General features: G+C 38.5%; 1 protein-coding gene across 1 annotated transcript in view; it reads left to right on the forward strand.

Moving 5' to 3' along the window:
- Positions 1-13,768, forward strand: part of CARNMT1 (carnosine N-methyltransferase 1) — a 35,927-nt gene extending 22,159 nt beyond the window's left edge. Inside the window, exons 4-8 of the mRNA XM_075560534.1 lie at positions 3,248-3,388; positions 4,117-4,295; positions 6,813-6,926; positions 12,771-12,874; positions 13,574-13,768. Coding sequence (XP_075416649.1) covers positions 3,248-3,388; positions 4,117-4,295; positions 6,813-6,926; positions 12,771-12,874; positions 13,574-13,675 — 640 coding nt within the window. The 3' untranslated portion in view covers positions 13,676-13,768. The remainder of the gene's footprint in view (positions 1-3,247; positions 3,389-4,116; positions 4,296-6,812; positions 6,927-12,770; positions 12,875-13,573) is intronic.
- The last annotated feature ends 1,999 nt before the right edge of the window (positions 13,769-15,767 follow it).

The following is a 15,767-nucleotide window of genomic DNA, read 5'->3' on the forward strand; positions in this document are numbered from 1 at the left end:
CTTGGTATAATTTCCCTGTGAAGCCATCTGGTCTGGGGGCCTTTTTGGTTGGTAACTTCTTGATAAACATATCTATTTCTTCTTTTGCTATTGGTTTGTTGAGGATCTTGACCTCTGTCTGGGGTAATCTAGGGAGGGACTGTTTCCCGAGTATTTATCCATTCCTCCAACATTTTTTAATTTATTAGAATGCAGTCCTTCATAGTACACTGTTGTTATATTTTTAAAAACACATTTTTTAGAAAAGAGGTTCTAAATTATTACCCTGACACTCCTTAGAGCTCAAAGATAAGTTTTATTATTACTTAAAGGTACCTCCAGTGTAAAAAATGCATACTTGAAAATGAAGACGTACTTGTCTCTGTAACAGCTTTCATGAGCTATAAGCCATATACTGTGCTGCAAACCACAAGAGCAGTGGTTTGAATTCACCAGCTGATCCACGCGAGCCTGTTGCGGTTTCTCCTCCTGCCAACAGCTACAGTCTTGGGGAGACCCACAGGCAGTTCTGGTCTGCGTTATAGGGTGCCATGAGTCAGGCTGCACTTCATGGCCATGTGAAAGTGTACCAGGTTGTTAATACACTCAAGGAGCTGTGGAGCTATCACCCTCGTCCAGTTTAAGTTTTGACTACCACCACACGGAGCTATCCTTCAGTAGTCTGCCCCCACCCTTTTCTAGCTCTAGGCAATACTAATTACTTTCTGTCTGTATAGATTTGTGTATATTGAACATTAAATTCCATTAATGTAAATGGAATCATACTACAGTATATGGCCTTTTGTGTATTTTTCGTGGTTTCAAAGTTTACATTATAACATTTAGCAGAACAGCATTCCTCTTTATTGATAAATAATATAGCATTGTGTGAGTATATTATGTTTTATTTGTTTTACATTGATGAACAACGGGGCTTATTTTCACATTTTCACTATTATAAGTAATGCATGCCAGTGTGGGTTTTTTTGGATATAGATGTTAATTTATTTTGGATATATTCCTAGGAGTGGAATAGCTGTGTTGTAATATGGTTTCAACTTGTTTATAAATGTTTTTGTATATATTTTCAGGAGTGGAGTGCCTGTCATAATATGATTTAATAATATGGTCATAATGTTGCTTATTAATGTTTAAGCTTGTTTATTACTAAAATCTTTAAAGACTTTAAACTGATTAACTTCTAATAACTGTAAATAAAAACTTACTGATGGTAAATTTTGTGTTAGCAAACACCACAGTTGCTTTTATGTTTTATTCAGAGTGATATCTTGGAGCTTTATTGTTTTAGCATGATAACTCTAGAAACCTGTAATTGTAGAAACCTCTAGAAATGTGTTTTATTAAATCAGAAGCTATAGAAGTGTAGTACCTTTAATCACACAAGCAACTTAGCATTTTAAAATCAAGATCTTCAAGCCTCATAATTTTTTCTGACAAAAACTGGGAGTAGCGTGCTAAAAGATTCTGATTCTTAAGCCAGTTGCTGTCTTGCTGATTCTGACTTAAAATATTCTGAAAGGACGCAGAGTAGGAGGGGCCATCGAGTTTCCAAGCCCCTTCCTTACCTTTACATGTTCAGACTGAGAAGCAGCTGGTGGGTTCAGGCCACCCACTGTTTGGTCAGCAGCTGAGTGCTTAATTATTGTGCTCTATGACGCCAAGGGCTTAAGTGGAGAGCAAATGCTTTGAAAATGATGACGGCAATGAATGTACAAGGGTGCTTTACACAATTGATGTATGTATGGATTGTGATAAGAGTTGCATGAGCCCCCAATAAAACGTTTTTAAACAAATCAACATTAGTTAGGAAGAATTCGTTCACAGTAATGAACCTACCGTAAGTTTCTGAAATAATAGTTTGTACCATTTTTAGAACAACTTTCCCCCTAAGCTTTGCATCATTTACAATTTCTGCCCAGAAACCATACTGAGAAGTGTTCAGCTATTTAGGTATATTAGGCATAAACCTGTGAAAGCTCTGTTTTGTCTTACTTTAATGATATTTTATAAAAGCTATTAAGTGTTACTAGTCATGGTAGCTCCATTTGTTAGAAACTATTTTTAGCAACATCAGTTTTATGTCATATTATGTATATAAAACTCAGCAGTGAAACAAACCAAAATTTTGACATTTTTCTAAGATTTTCTTACAAATACATGATCCATACATGTATGGACATGTAAGATGGAATGACCTTCATAAGATAGATGGAGGAAAAAAGAATTTTACTTAATAATTGATTTAGAAAGCAGATTTTATTTATGAACCAACAGTGAAATTCTTTTTTCAATTGGCATACTAAGTTGTTATTTATATTTTCTACTGGCTAACTATTGGAATACTCAAAGTTTATTCAGGATTATACTGATATGCCAGAATCCGTGAGCATCAGTCTTGCATTGCTAAGGCCTTTAGCAGGTAGAAGGTGGAGCTTACGGCAAAGGGGAGGTGTGACGGCAACATAACTCAGTAAATGGCAGAGACAAGTTTGATGTAGCACATAGCTCAGATGCAGTGTCCTGTTTACCCCATGAAAATCTTACCTCCTCCCCTCAGTTCTCTGCAAATTGGAGTATGGGAGGGGCATTTTTTAAAGTTTGTAGGAAAATTCTGTTACCTTTCACTCCATTTTCCACTAACTCTGAATCCTTTTTGCAGAAGCTTCTAGAAGTATGTGACACATTAAAATCTATATTTTTAGTCAATATATTACCCTTACTATATATTAAAGCGTATTTTAAAAATTTATTTAAAAACAAATAATTGCATGTAATGTAGCATTTAAACAAAGTCATGTGTGTTACTTTGTCTTATGGTGAAAAAAATTTGTTGAAACTCCTCATAATGTAATTTGGATCCCTTTATGATAATGTGTTTCCAAGACCATTTTTCCAGTGATAGCTATTAGGATAGCTCTTATGACTGACTTTGTAAGTGATAGTTAGCATGAGGTACTTTGTTAAGTCTCAGAAAAGAGATAATGTCTTTTTTTCTGCAAATTAAATTTTGGGGAATAAAATCTTTTACCTGATACCTGAACTTAATATGCTAATTCTTTATGCTTCATATTTCTATTGATCATTAGAGGTAGTTCACAATATAGAGACGTCAGAGCCTTGAGAGCATTTATTCTTGCTGAGAATTGAAGTTTTCAGTTATTAATGTGGAGTTTGTCCCTTTTTTTGTTTGTTCTTTCCTTTCTTTTCCTTTGAGGGGTTTGGATATAATTGCCTTATTTCATTTCAGGGATCCTTCTAAAGTAAATATTCTGGTACCTGGTGCTGGACTAGGAAGACTGGCCTGGGAAGTAGCTATGCTAGGTTATGCTTGTCAAGGAAATGAATGGAGTTTTTTTATGCTCTTTTCTTCCAACTTTGTACTCAACAGGTATTTAATTTACTTTTTGCTGGAAATAATTTCTCAGAATCAGACTGACTTGGCTCTTTTTTGAGCATTTCTGAATTTGAAGATAAGATCATAGTACTTGACTGTGATGTATATCATGTTTCTTATATTAAAGTAAAATTGCTTATACAAATTACCATTGTCATCAGTAGCCTAGTTACAGAACTCTGAAGCAGGATGGGTAAGTGATTTTTTAGAAAGTGACTGGGTATTTTCTGAAACCGAAATGATTCTGTACAGAATTATCAGGACTAATTATGATCCAGGAAGGGGCACTTTCTCCTTATTCCTCAAACTTCTTCACCCGTTGTTTCTTCAGTGGAAGAAGAATTTAATGTAGTAATTATATATATATATCCTTAACCACTTTCTTATCAATGGTCACGTTTGCTTTATATGACTGAGATAGGAAGATATTTAACTTAGCCTTTTAGAGAATATAGCAGGGAAAGTATGGTTTTTAAAGCCAACCGAGCTGTGAGAGAAAAAAAATGTTAAAAATGGAAAAAGCTTATATGTGAATATACTCTTTCCCTGCCTCGTTAACCCATGATTTGTTGCTCATCTACTCATACATTTTCAAGTAATTTGTTAGGCGTCAGTGGTAATACTTTAAGTAGTAACCTTCAGCTAAATAAATCATATTTCAGTGTGTAAAGTATATTTTCTTGATAAAATGTTGAACTGAATTTTTTGTTCATATTTTACAGATGTTCTGAAATTAATAAGTATAAGCTCTATCCCTGGATTCATCAGTTTAGTAACAACCGGAGATCAGCTGATCAGATTCGACCCATCTTTTTCCCTGATGTTGACCCCCACAGTCTTCCCCCTGGCTCTAACTTTTCTATGACAGCAGGAGATTTTCAGGAGATCTACTCTGAGTGCAGTAAGTCCCAAACCAGCGGAAAGGTCTTTTTTCCTTTATTCTAAACTTAATGTGCTAACTTAAAGTAAGTTAATGTGCTGATCATTCATTGTGAGATGGAAATATAAGTGTTGTAGAATCAAGTGCAGGTAGGTTTGAGAAAGGAAGGCTGCAGACTTGAAGGCTAAGGGGCGTGGCATTCCAGTCAGGCAGTAAGTGGGGAGCCAGAGTCGTCTGACTGAAAGGGACAGGGAGCTGTTTGGGGAGATCTGATGGGAGGAGACATGGCTGGAAAAGAATCCTCTGGGTGGCACAACTGGTTTGCACTTCACTAACTGAAAGGTTAGTGGTTCTAATTCACCTAGTGGCACCGTGGAAGAAAGGCCTGCTGATCCGCTTCTGTACAGTTACAGCCATTGAAAACCCTAGAATGTTGTTCTACCGTGACACACGGGGTCATCATTAGTGGGAGTCCATCTGCCTGCAGCAGACTATGTTTGCCACAGTAATTTGGTTCCAGATGATGGAGGGCATTTACTTACAGCTATGCAGCGTAGACATCGGACTAGTGAACTTTGCTACAGACATTTGAACTTAGGGAAAGACAGGTGAGACCGGGAAAGAGAAGAGAGGGTTTTGTAGTAAAAGAATGTGAAAAACACTTTGCTGAGGAGTTAGCAAGATCATTCACTGAGCCAATATTTGTTGCGTACCTCCTAGGCATTGGTAAGACAATAGTATACAAAAGTTAAGTCTCTGTCTACAAGGAACGTATATTCTAGTAGAAAAAAACAAAACTCACTACTGTTCAGTTGGCAACCCTCTGTAGCAGTGGTTCTCAACCTGTGGGCCGCGACCCCTTTGGGGGGGGCGGTTGAACGACCCTTTAACAGGGTTCACCCGCTTCATAACAGTAGCAAAATTACAGTTATGAAGTAGCCACGAAAATAATGTTATGGTTGGGGTCACCACCACATGAGGAGCTGTACTAAAGGGAGGTACATTAGGAAGGTAGAGAACCACTGCCATATAGTTTCTGAGAATGTGAATTTTTATAGGAGCAGATAGCCTCATATTTCTCCTGCCTAGTGGCTAGTAGGTTTGAACTATTGGCATCATGGTTAGCAACCCAAGGCCAACAGCCCCACCAGAATTTACAGGAAGATAGAAGCAATAACAAACAACACTCAGAAAGAAAACGGGTAAAAGTGATATAATGTGCGGAGGGACTGAGGCACCCCAGTGACATAATGGTTTACATCTTGGGCTGCTGACCAAGCCCACCAGCTGTTCGTGGGAGAAAAATGAGACTTTCTGCACCCATCAAGAGTTGCAGTGTTGGAAAGCAAAAGGTATTGCTCATCTACTCTGTCCTACAGGGATGTATCAGTCGGAATCGACTTGACTGCAGTAGGTTCGGGCTCTCCTTTTCGGTTTGGAGAGAGACTAGAGTTGTCGGGGGAGGCCTAGTTCCTAGGAGCAGAAATTAAGAAAAGGAAGAAATCCCAGAGGCCCTCAAAAGTGTTGTAGAGGCAGACTACTCCAGTATTTTGGGCAAAATGTTCCCAAACAAGAAAATGGCCAAGGTAGAGAGTCTTTGTTGTGGACGATATGCTTGTTTGGTTCAAGGAAGAACTGGCAAGCGGGTCAGTTTGGCTGGTGTCTAAGAGTAAGGGCACAGTGGTAGAGCTGGGGGAGGGGATGTCTGCGAGGTGGGCTTGCACGTAGACTTGGAAGTTTATTTTGAGAGAGATAGGAAGCCATTGGAGGAACTGGAACAGGGAAGGTATTAAAGCTCATATTTTTTCCGAACTCTGGGATTGAGAAAATTCCTACCCTAAAGATAGAAAGGAAAACTTGGAAAGTTGAGTGGTGGGGGGATAGTTAGGAAGCAAAATCTCAAAATAGAGACAAAATAATGTAGAATAGCATTTAAGCAGGTATAAATGACCTACAACAAGGTTTGAGAGGCTATGAAGGTGATTCTCACTTAAGTGTCGTTATTGTATCAGTTTATACAGGTGCCAAACTTTAACTTGAGTTTTCTATAACTGTTTCAGGCCCCAGCATCCAAGAAGTAAACACAGTTTTTGCTGCAGGGTTCCACTCTAGTGTTTCTCACTGCCCTGGCCCCGTTTTCTCTGGAGACTATCTAAAGTAGTGCATTCGTTGATTCCTCACTGAGAAGCGGGCGCCCGTGTTCTTTTGGAAGCCTGCCAGAATTGGCAATTAGGTTACAAGTCATAATTTGAAATCTAATGGTTATTCCATCTTAACTGATTTTAAAGAAATCTAGAAATTCGCTATCAAAATTAGTTCCAATTGAGTATCTGGTTATTATTGATATCCTTTTGGTTTACAAAATATCTTTGATGTATGGTTATTTTGCTACTTCGATTATAGTGTCAATAAGATTTTAGTTTCTCTATCCTTACAATTGAATGAAATATTAATACTCTGAAAAGGATACTTAGTAAAGTTAGAGTTAATTGAAAGGAAAAACAAAATAATATTTGTTATTTAATTTTTCTTGAATAGACACCTGGGATTGTATTGCTACTTGTTTCTTCATAGATACAGCTCACAACGTAATTGATTATATTGATACAATATGGAAAATACTCAAGCCAGGTGGAATTTGGATAAATCTTGGTAAGTTCCTTAGTATCCACAGATACATTTCTTAGGATTGTGTAGGTTAATCTGAATTACCTACAAAGCGGAAGAGCCCAGGGACTGATTGGTCTTTTATGGAGACCCCAGAAAGTTGCTCCTGAGGTGATTGTGGCTCAAGGCACCCTGTGCATGTCCTGGAGGAACCGCTCCGGGGTCTTTGTGGTTGAGGCTGTTTGGAAGTAGAAATAAAGGGCCTGTATCCCAGGGCCCTTTGGGGCAGGGTTAAGCCCCGTCCCCCCCGTCCTCCCCCCCTTTACCTTTTCAGTTAGTTTTAGCACTCAGGCACTCCTGTGTGATTAATTCTATTGCTATTTTAGTCTCATAGTAGCCCTCATTTTGAAGTCTACTGACTAGTAATCTGTAGATCATCATTCCCACATTTCCCCCGTGTGCCCTCACGTAGGCTAGTCGGAGGCTCTGCTGGTTAAGAAAGAGGGTGTTGTTTTGTCTTTCTGTAATGAGTATTGAGGCCTCATGTGACTCTTCTCCAGCATGTTCATATACTGGGGGGAACATAGCTATGATAATTGTTGTGATCAGCTTGAGTTTATGAAAGACTAGAACTGTTACTAAAAAAAGATGCTTAATTGAGTCCTGCTGCTGTTTGGTTACTTGAGTGTGACAAGGTCTGTCGTGCCCAGAGACTAAGGGAAATTGGCACTTAAAAATAAAGGGGAAACCATGGTAATGTCTCTACTACACTTATATTTTTATAGTGAGCTAAGTATTCCATATTATGAAAGAAATCAAGGCTGGAATATAAAGCTTTTCAAAAGTAAAATTTTGTGTTGAGCTCATGCCTTCAGGTTTGAGCTCGTTGTTTGTGCTGTGTTCTATCACTTACTATCTTGGTAATGGATTGAATTAAAAGGCACCTTGAGAAACATTTCCCAAGTAATAATCGATAGACACTTACTATCATCTATGTGCTCACTGTGGATTGGTTTGGCACTGTGTTTGCAAACCTGCCATTGAGCTTCTGATTCACGGTAGAGCTCTTTGAGAAAGTCGAAAACCTCATCTTTCTCTTACGGAGCATCCGGTGGTTTCAAACTGCCCTTCTCAAGATGAGCAGCCCAGTACATAACTGCTATGCCACCAGGGCTCCTGGCACTACGCTAGCCCCTTATAAATAACTCATTTAATCTCCAAACAGCCCTGTATTCAAACGACATTATTGCCCTTGAAGAAATGAAGCTCGGGGTTAAGTAGTTTGCAAGACATTTTCATAGTTCTTCTGTGGCAGAAACAGGTTCCCAAACTAAATGTAATTCTCCAGGTGCCTAAAGTTAACTCTACCAATAAAAGCTTCTCAACTTGTATTAATTTATGTTAAACTGTACATTAATGGGAAGCCATATTTCTATGATAAAGACTTTACTTTGCTGGTAAGGGTTTTTGGTGTTTCCAGAGTGTTCAACCGAGCTTTCCCAGAAGCAGCCCTTACTATCGTGTATCTGTGTTACGGCAGTAAGGGTGTCCGTGCCTTCAAGTGTCCTCGATCCCCATCCCCAGTTAATTCTTCAGATTGCCACCTGCACGTCTATCCTTGTCAAACTCCTTGCATAAATATTTGTCGTTTTCATAACCTTAGCTTTTGTTGGTTATATGCACAAAGACTTAAGATATCTTTTTGCCTAGTGTTTTGGTGGGGGTGGTGTTAGTTTTAACCATTCATTATTTCTCTATCCACTGCTCTGAAAAGTGGACACTTAGTTTTTGTCCTTTAGTAGTGATCTTAGAAATTGTAATGTGGATGCATGTTAAGTCTTTATGCTTCACTCCAATAATACAAGGATCTTTTTTGTCCCTTCTAAAAGTATTACATTTAAAATAAGTTTTTGTTAGTATTTATTTAGATTCACCTACATATTTATTTACTACTTTGATTTTTGTTGTTAAATTTGTTAAATTCTGTATTTCTGACTTCAAATCCTCACATCTGAAATCACTTTTTAAGTCATGAAAGTGGTTACTTTTATTTTTATTTATTTTTTTAAACGTTTTATTAGGGGCTCATACAACTCTTATCACAGTCCATACATATACATACATCAACTGTATAAAGCACATCTGTACATTCTTTGCCCTAATCATTTTCTTTTCTTTCTTTTTTTTTCCCTTTTCTTTTTTTACATTTTATTAGGGACTCATACAATTCTTATCACAATCCATACATATACATACATCAATTGTATAAATCACATCCATACATTCCCCGCCCCAATTATTCTCAAAGCATTTGCTCTCCACCCAAGCCCTTTACATCAGGTCCTCTTTTTTTTGCCCCGCCCTCCCCGCTCCCCCCTCCCTCATGTGTCCTTTGCAATTTATACATCATTATTTTGTCATATCTTGCTCTCTCCGGAGTCTCCCTTCCCCCCCTTCTCTGCCGTCCCTCTCCCAGGGAGGAGGTCACATGTGGATCCCCGCAATCAGTTCCCCCTTTCCAACCCACTCACCCTACACTCTCCCAGCATCGCCCCTCACACCCTTGGTCCTGAAGGTATCGTCCACCCTGGATTCCCTGTGCCTCCAGCCCTCATATGTACCAGTGTACAACCTCTGCCCTATCCAGCCCTGCAAGGTAGAATTCGGATCATGGTAGTTGGGGGGAGGAAGCATCCAGGATCTGGGGGAAAGCTGTGCTCTTCGTCGGTACTACCTTGCACCCTGACTGACCCATCTCCTCTCCTAAACCGCTCTATGGGGGGATCTCCAGTGGCCGTCACTTGGGCCTTGGGTCTCCATTCTGCACTTCCCCCTTCATTCAATGTGGTATATATATATATATATATATATATATATATATATATATACATCAATTGTATAAATCACATCCATACATTCCCCGCCCCAATCATTCTCAAAGCACTTGCTCTCCACTTAAGCCCTTTGCATCAGGTCCTCTTTTTTTTCCCCCTCCCTCCTTGCTCCCCCCTCCCTCATGAGCCCTTGATAATTTATGCATCGTTATTTTGTCATATCTTGCCCTATCTGGAGTCTCCTTTCCCTCCCTTCTCTGCCGTCCATCTCCCAGGGAGGAGGTCACATGTGGATCCTTGTAATCAGTTCCCCCTTTCCAACCCACTCACCCTCCACTATCCCAGCATCGCCCCTCACACCCCTGGTCCTGAAGGTATCGTCCACCCTGGATTCCCTGTGCCTACAGCCCCCATATGCACCAGTGTACAACCTCTGCCCTATCCAGTCCTGCAAGGTAGAATTCGGATCATGGTAGTTGTGGGGAGGAAGCATCCAGGATCTGGGGGAAAGCTGTGTTCTTCATCGGTACTACATGGCACCCTGACTGACCCATCTCCTCTCAACCCCCTCTATGAGGGGATGTGATCACTTTCTTATAGAAGTACTTCATTTAGAATATCTGTTTCGTGAACATTTTCTGGTGACTGGTTTGTATAGCTTTTATTTAAAGTTACACATTTGCTAATCATATTCTTTTTCTCATGTATGTATGTATGCAACAGAACTTGGAAAAGTTTATGGGAAAATTCCAGTCTCTCAATTCTGTTTTTTTTTCAAACTTAGTGAAGCTCCCTTGTATAGATATTTCATTATCGAGTACTTATGTTTGATTATATTTTAAATAAGGCATTCAGTTACATAGTCATAGTACAAATGCTACAATAAGGAAATTTGACATTGGTAGGATAATACTGCTGCTGTTAAGTGCCATCGAGTCAGTTCTGATACACAGTGACTCTGTACAACAGAAAGAAACACTATTTGGTCCTGTGCCGTCCTCACAATTGTCCCTATGTTTGAGCCCCTTGTTACAGTCACTATATCAGTCCAGTTCATTGAGGGTCTTCGTTTTTTTCACTGACTCTACTTCAGTAAGCAAGGGTCCTTTTCCAGGGATTTCCCTCTCCTGGTTATGTGGTCCAAAGCACACTTGATGAAGGCTTGTAGTACAGCTTTCAAGGAGCCTTCTGGCTCTGCTTCTTCCAACACAGATTTGTTTGTTCTTCTGACAGTGCACAGGACTTTCAGTGTGCTTGGCCAACACCATCTAGCTAATCTAGAGACCCTATCCGCAATGCACCCATTGCTACAAATTCTCCTTATGGCTAACCATCATTTATAGCCTGCCTAGAATTCTTTCCCCACTTCTTTTGATCCTCTGATTAGGAAGTTCTAGGTCAGCTTTTCCTGCAGCCCTCAAAGGGGGCAAGTTTACCTTTTTGTACTCTTACATTAAAACATAGCTCTTAAGATTCCTATCTGTTTTCCTTGACCCAAGGCATCTGTCAAGTTGCAGGTGTAAGTGTCTGAGTTTTCCTCTGGTTAATTTTACGAGTTTCTAGCTATTTCTTACTAGGGTTGCAGATTTTAAAAATATGTATTTCCTCAGTCAGTTTTAGTTGTTTTTCAGTTGAAGGTCTGATCTAATGACCTAAACTGCCTTTTTAGGAAACAGACATTCCTTTTTGGATTTTGATATCTTTTTACAAAGAGCTTTATTTTTTTTAATTTTTAAAGGGGAAAAAGGTGTATGTGTATATATGTAATATATATACATGTATATGAAAATCAGTATATGTAGAAAAGCCAAAATCTGTAGAGAGCACTTACTCCTGAAGTCAATTAGGCGCACAATATAAATTTAAAAGTTATGAAAGAGTAAACATAAATGAGTGATAACCAAGAAAAATCCCCTTCCCTGCTAGTTCAATGAAATACTAATTTTTACTGTTGATATCAGGCACATGTTTTAAAGTATTACTTGAAACTTTGATAAAGTGCTGTGAGCTCGGCTATCGGGTGATATGGTGGAGTTTACAACTTGCCATACGCACGTGGTTGGTACGTGTTGGAGCTGGGATAGAAATTGTGCACATGGTTGGTACGTGTTGGAGCTGGGATGCCTGCTTTCACCTCCATCTTCCATGAAGTCTTTTTTTTTTTCTCCATGAAGTCTTTTCTATAACTTGTCTTTCCTTCACACTTGCTGAGTCAGCATTGCTTAACAGCCCGTCTCTGACTTCACATGATAGACAATTTTTATCTGCAATTTTCTCTTCCCTTAATGGAGTTAACATTTATAGTATACCTTTGGAATTGGAGAAGATAGCATTTCTGATTCAATTACTTCTTCAGAAACTTGGGAGTCACAGGTGTGAGTGCTTGATGTGCGAGGAGTTATATGCCAGGCTGATGTCCCAGAGGGGCTTCACTCCTGTGAACGTAGCTCCAGCACCGGACTGTGGGTAACTGGGCCAGAATTTGGAAAATCTGAATCCGTACCCCAGGCAAACATCCAGGTTCTTTACTTCTCCTTTCGTTGTTTGCCACAGCTACCAGTCTGAGACCTTTCCAAAAGCTCAAACCCGTTGCCACCGTGTCAATGCCAACTCCTTAGGTAAGACTTAGTAGACTCTGTCTTTGTAGGAGCAGGTAGCCTCAGCTCTCTTCCTGTGGAGCAGCTGGGCTTGAAGTGCTGACCTCGCAGTCAGCAGTCCAATGCTTACCTGACAGTGCCATCAGGGCTCCTTAACTAAGCCATCAGCTTAGTTCTTAACCAAGGTGGTCCATGTGTGTCAGTGTCAGCTTGCTTCGTGAGGTTTCGGTGGCTGATTTTTTGAGAAGTGGTTTGCCAGGACTTTTTTCCAAAACACATTTGGACAGACTTGAAATTGCAACCCTTTCTGTTAGTAACTAAGCACATGAACTATTGGCACCACTCTGGAACTCCTTTCAGTAACGAGACTTAACATACTGAAGTTGGGATTCAGGTTGGCACAGTTACTAGTGCAAGTTTACATTCAAGTGATTCATTCATATGTCTTTAAACCGTAGGTCCTCTCCTGTACCACTTTGAAAATTTGGCAAATGAACTTTCTATAGAATTGAGCTATGAAGATATTAAAAATGTTGTTCTACAGTATGGATTCCAGGTAGAGGTAAGGAGAAAATGAAGTATTTACAAAGTTTAATTTTCAGTTACTGACACTATAAATCTCTATGTTCTCATTTGTAAAGTGAGGAGAATTTTGGCTGTCAGAATTATAAAATTTGGGATAACATGTAAAGGGAAAACTGCAATCTTTCCTGTAATATAATTTATTTGTCCATGATAGCTGATAATTTTTATAGTATTTGACTATAGACTTCACTGATCAATACCAAGTAGATAGGACTGTAGGGTAGCAGATAGGAGCCATGTGTAAAGAAATGCTTTTAGTGGTATTTTTTTCTTTTATCTTCTACACTATTAGGAAGTTTTATGATATTTTGACTATTGTGCTCCAGTTGTACATTTATTTAGAGGCATTCCATCAATTAAAAAAATTAAGCTTAGTTTTTTTGTTTGTTAATAGTGAAATAATGTATTATGGTAGTTTTGAATTCAAGTTAGGGGATCCAAGTATGAGTCGCAGTTTTGTTCTACCCCTTTATGTATATTTTCAGTGTGACTTTGGACAACTTATATGAGCTGTCTGTGTTTCAAGTTCTTCGTTCTACAATGGGATTACTCGTAGTACCAATCTTAGGGGAGAATTCAATGAATTAATACACAGATTAGTGACGGTCACATTTAAGTGTGCAGTATTGTTTAGTGGTTATTATTATCATCACCTTCATTATTATTTGCTTTGCAGGTAGAAAAAGAATCTGTCTTGTCAACCTATACTGTGAACGATCTGTCCATGATGAAGTACTACTACGAATGTGTCTTGTTTGTGGTTCGTAAACCACAATAATTGTCTCAGATGGTATCTCTAGGACAAAGTTTAATAAGAACAAATGCTGAAATAAACAATTAAAAATCACCTATCAGTAATGACATGACAAGACCTCAAATCAGTGGTGCCTTCTTATTTCTAAAGCAATTTAGAAATAGCATCTATTTTCTTAATATGTGTCTATTGCTTTTTCAGAAGTATACTATGCCATGCATATTTGTACTACACAAGTGAAAATGGAGGAAATGTCTTTAAGTACATTGTTTCTGTGAAGCGCAGAATTGTATCAGTAGGAAAAAAACCATATCTGCAGTGTGTTCATGAGGCTGTCCTATTGCAAATCTGCCATATTGATAAGTAATAGTATTGAAGCCCATAATAATCTCTTTTGTTGCTTCATCCTCATTGAGCGTGTTATGTTTTCGAAGTACCTAAGGATCTTCCGTCACATTCAACATTTAGTTTTGGGACTTCAGTTCACTTTGGACCTACGCAATCTATACATAAAATGTGTCTTTTATTATTCAAACTATTATTACTAATTTCTAGCTCAGTTGAACTTAGGGAAGCATCAAGTATTTCATTTTTCTGATATGCTAAATTTAATATGTTCACTGGCCAGTAAGCTAAAAAAGTAAGGCTTCAACCACACTCAGTTAAGCATTTTTTCTAAAACATCCTTATCATTGAATCACTTTGAAATATTTGAGATCTCAGCAGCCTGAGTGAGGCACTAGTTTGACCTTGCTAAAGGTAGTGTCAGTCAATTGGGAAAAGAAGAATACAATTTTTCCCACTCGGTTTGTGAGACTCAGAACGATAAATGGATGCAGTTTGTCAGTGTGCTGTTTACAATAATGCCTTTTTTTTAGATTATATGAATTTCAAAAGCAAGCACCTGTTTTTGTTTTCATAAAACAACATACTAGTAACAATGGTCACAATGGTATTAATGTGGGAAATTTTAAAAAGTTAAAATCAGGGATAAATTACTGCCCTTGGTCTGTGTCTTTAATATTATATAAGCAGCAGCCATTAATGTAAATTCAGATTAACACCAGTTTTATTCCTTGATAGCTGGAGCTTGCTTTAAATTTCTGCTGCTTTAAATTTCTACCTCTAGAAGATCTTTATTGGAAAGAGTTTTCCTTTGTATTTTTGTATGTTTATTACTCTTTTCCCAATAGTTGGGAAAGTTGAGATGACTAATTTAATGTTTTTAATTTTTTTCTTGGAGAAAAGGAAGTACTCTTGTTGGATATTTTCACTGATGATTGTGCTTGAGTTAACTGGCCTCTGTGGAGATGTGGATTAATGCAGACGGACTTCATGTTGATCGTGCTGGCAGTATAAATGGCATTTTAGAATTCGAGGCAGGTGTAGAACTTTAGAACTTTGTTGCCAGGGGAAGGAGTCGCTCTGTGCTCTGGTGTCTTGTTAGCAGGACCCAGTCCTGTCTGCACCCAGGCGAGGAGTCCTTGTTCTCTGGTGTCTTGTTAGCAGGACCCAGTCCAGTCTGCACCCAGGCGAGGAGTCCTTGTGCTCTTTACTTGAGCTGTGCGGTAAGCAATTCTCGAGTTCATTTGACTTGTCAAGTTCGGGAAGCTCATAGTCGTTTTTTCTTTTTTTAAATTTCTCTTATTTTCTATTCTGCCAGTATTTGGCAGATGTTAATTTGGCAGGAATTCTCATTACCTACACAAATGACCTTGAAATTAACTGTAAGGGAAAAGAAAAAAAAGTTTTGTTTGTTTTTGGAAAGACACTTAGAGGAGTCCAACTGAGTATTGGAGCGCACCATTGAAAAGAATGCATGCTGTTCTTGAGTACTTTAAAAATGTTTTATTCACTGACTAGTACTTACTTTTTATAACATGTATCAAAACAGAAGGTCCATGTTTTTAATAGAGACAACCAAAAGGGTCAATACCAATTCTTCTTCCAATCAAGATTTATTCTTTAATAGTAGCAAGTTATGTTTCTCACTTGGAGCTTATATTTTAGTTAATTCTGGAATCAGGTATTTCATTTGCTTTTCATTTTTCCTTTGTGTCATGAACGTTAACTATGCTGTACATAAGTTTGCATCTTTTTTTCCTTACAGCTTTTG

The sequence above is a fragment of the Tenrec ecaudatus genome, chromosome 10, assembly GCF_050624435.1.
Source record: "Tenrec ecaudatus isolate mTenEca1 chromosome 10, mTenEca1.hap1, whole genome shotgun sequence".
Lineage (NCBI taxonomy): Eukaryota > Metazoa > Chordata > Mammalia > Afrosoricida > Tenrecidae > Tenrec > Tenrec ecaudatus.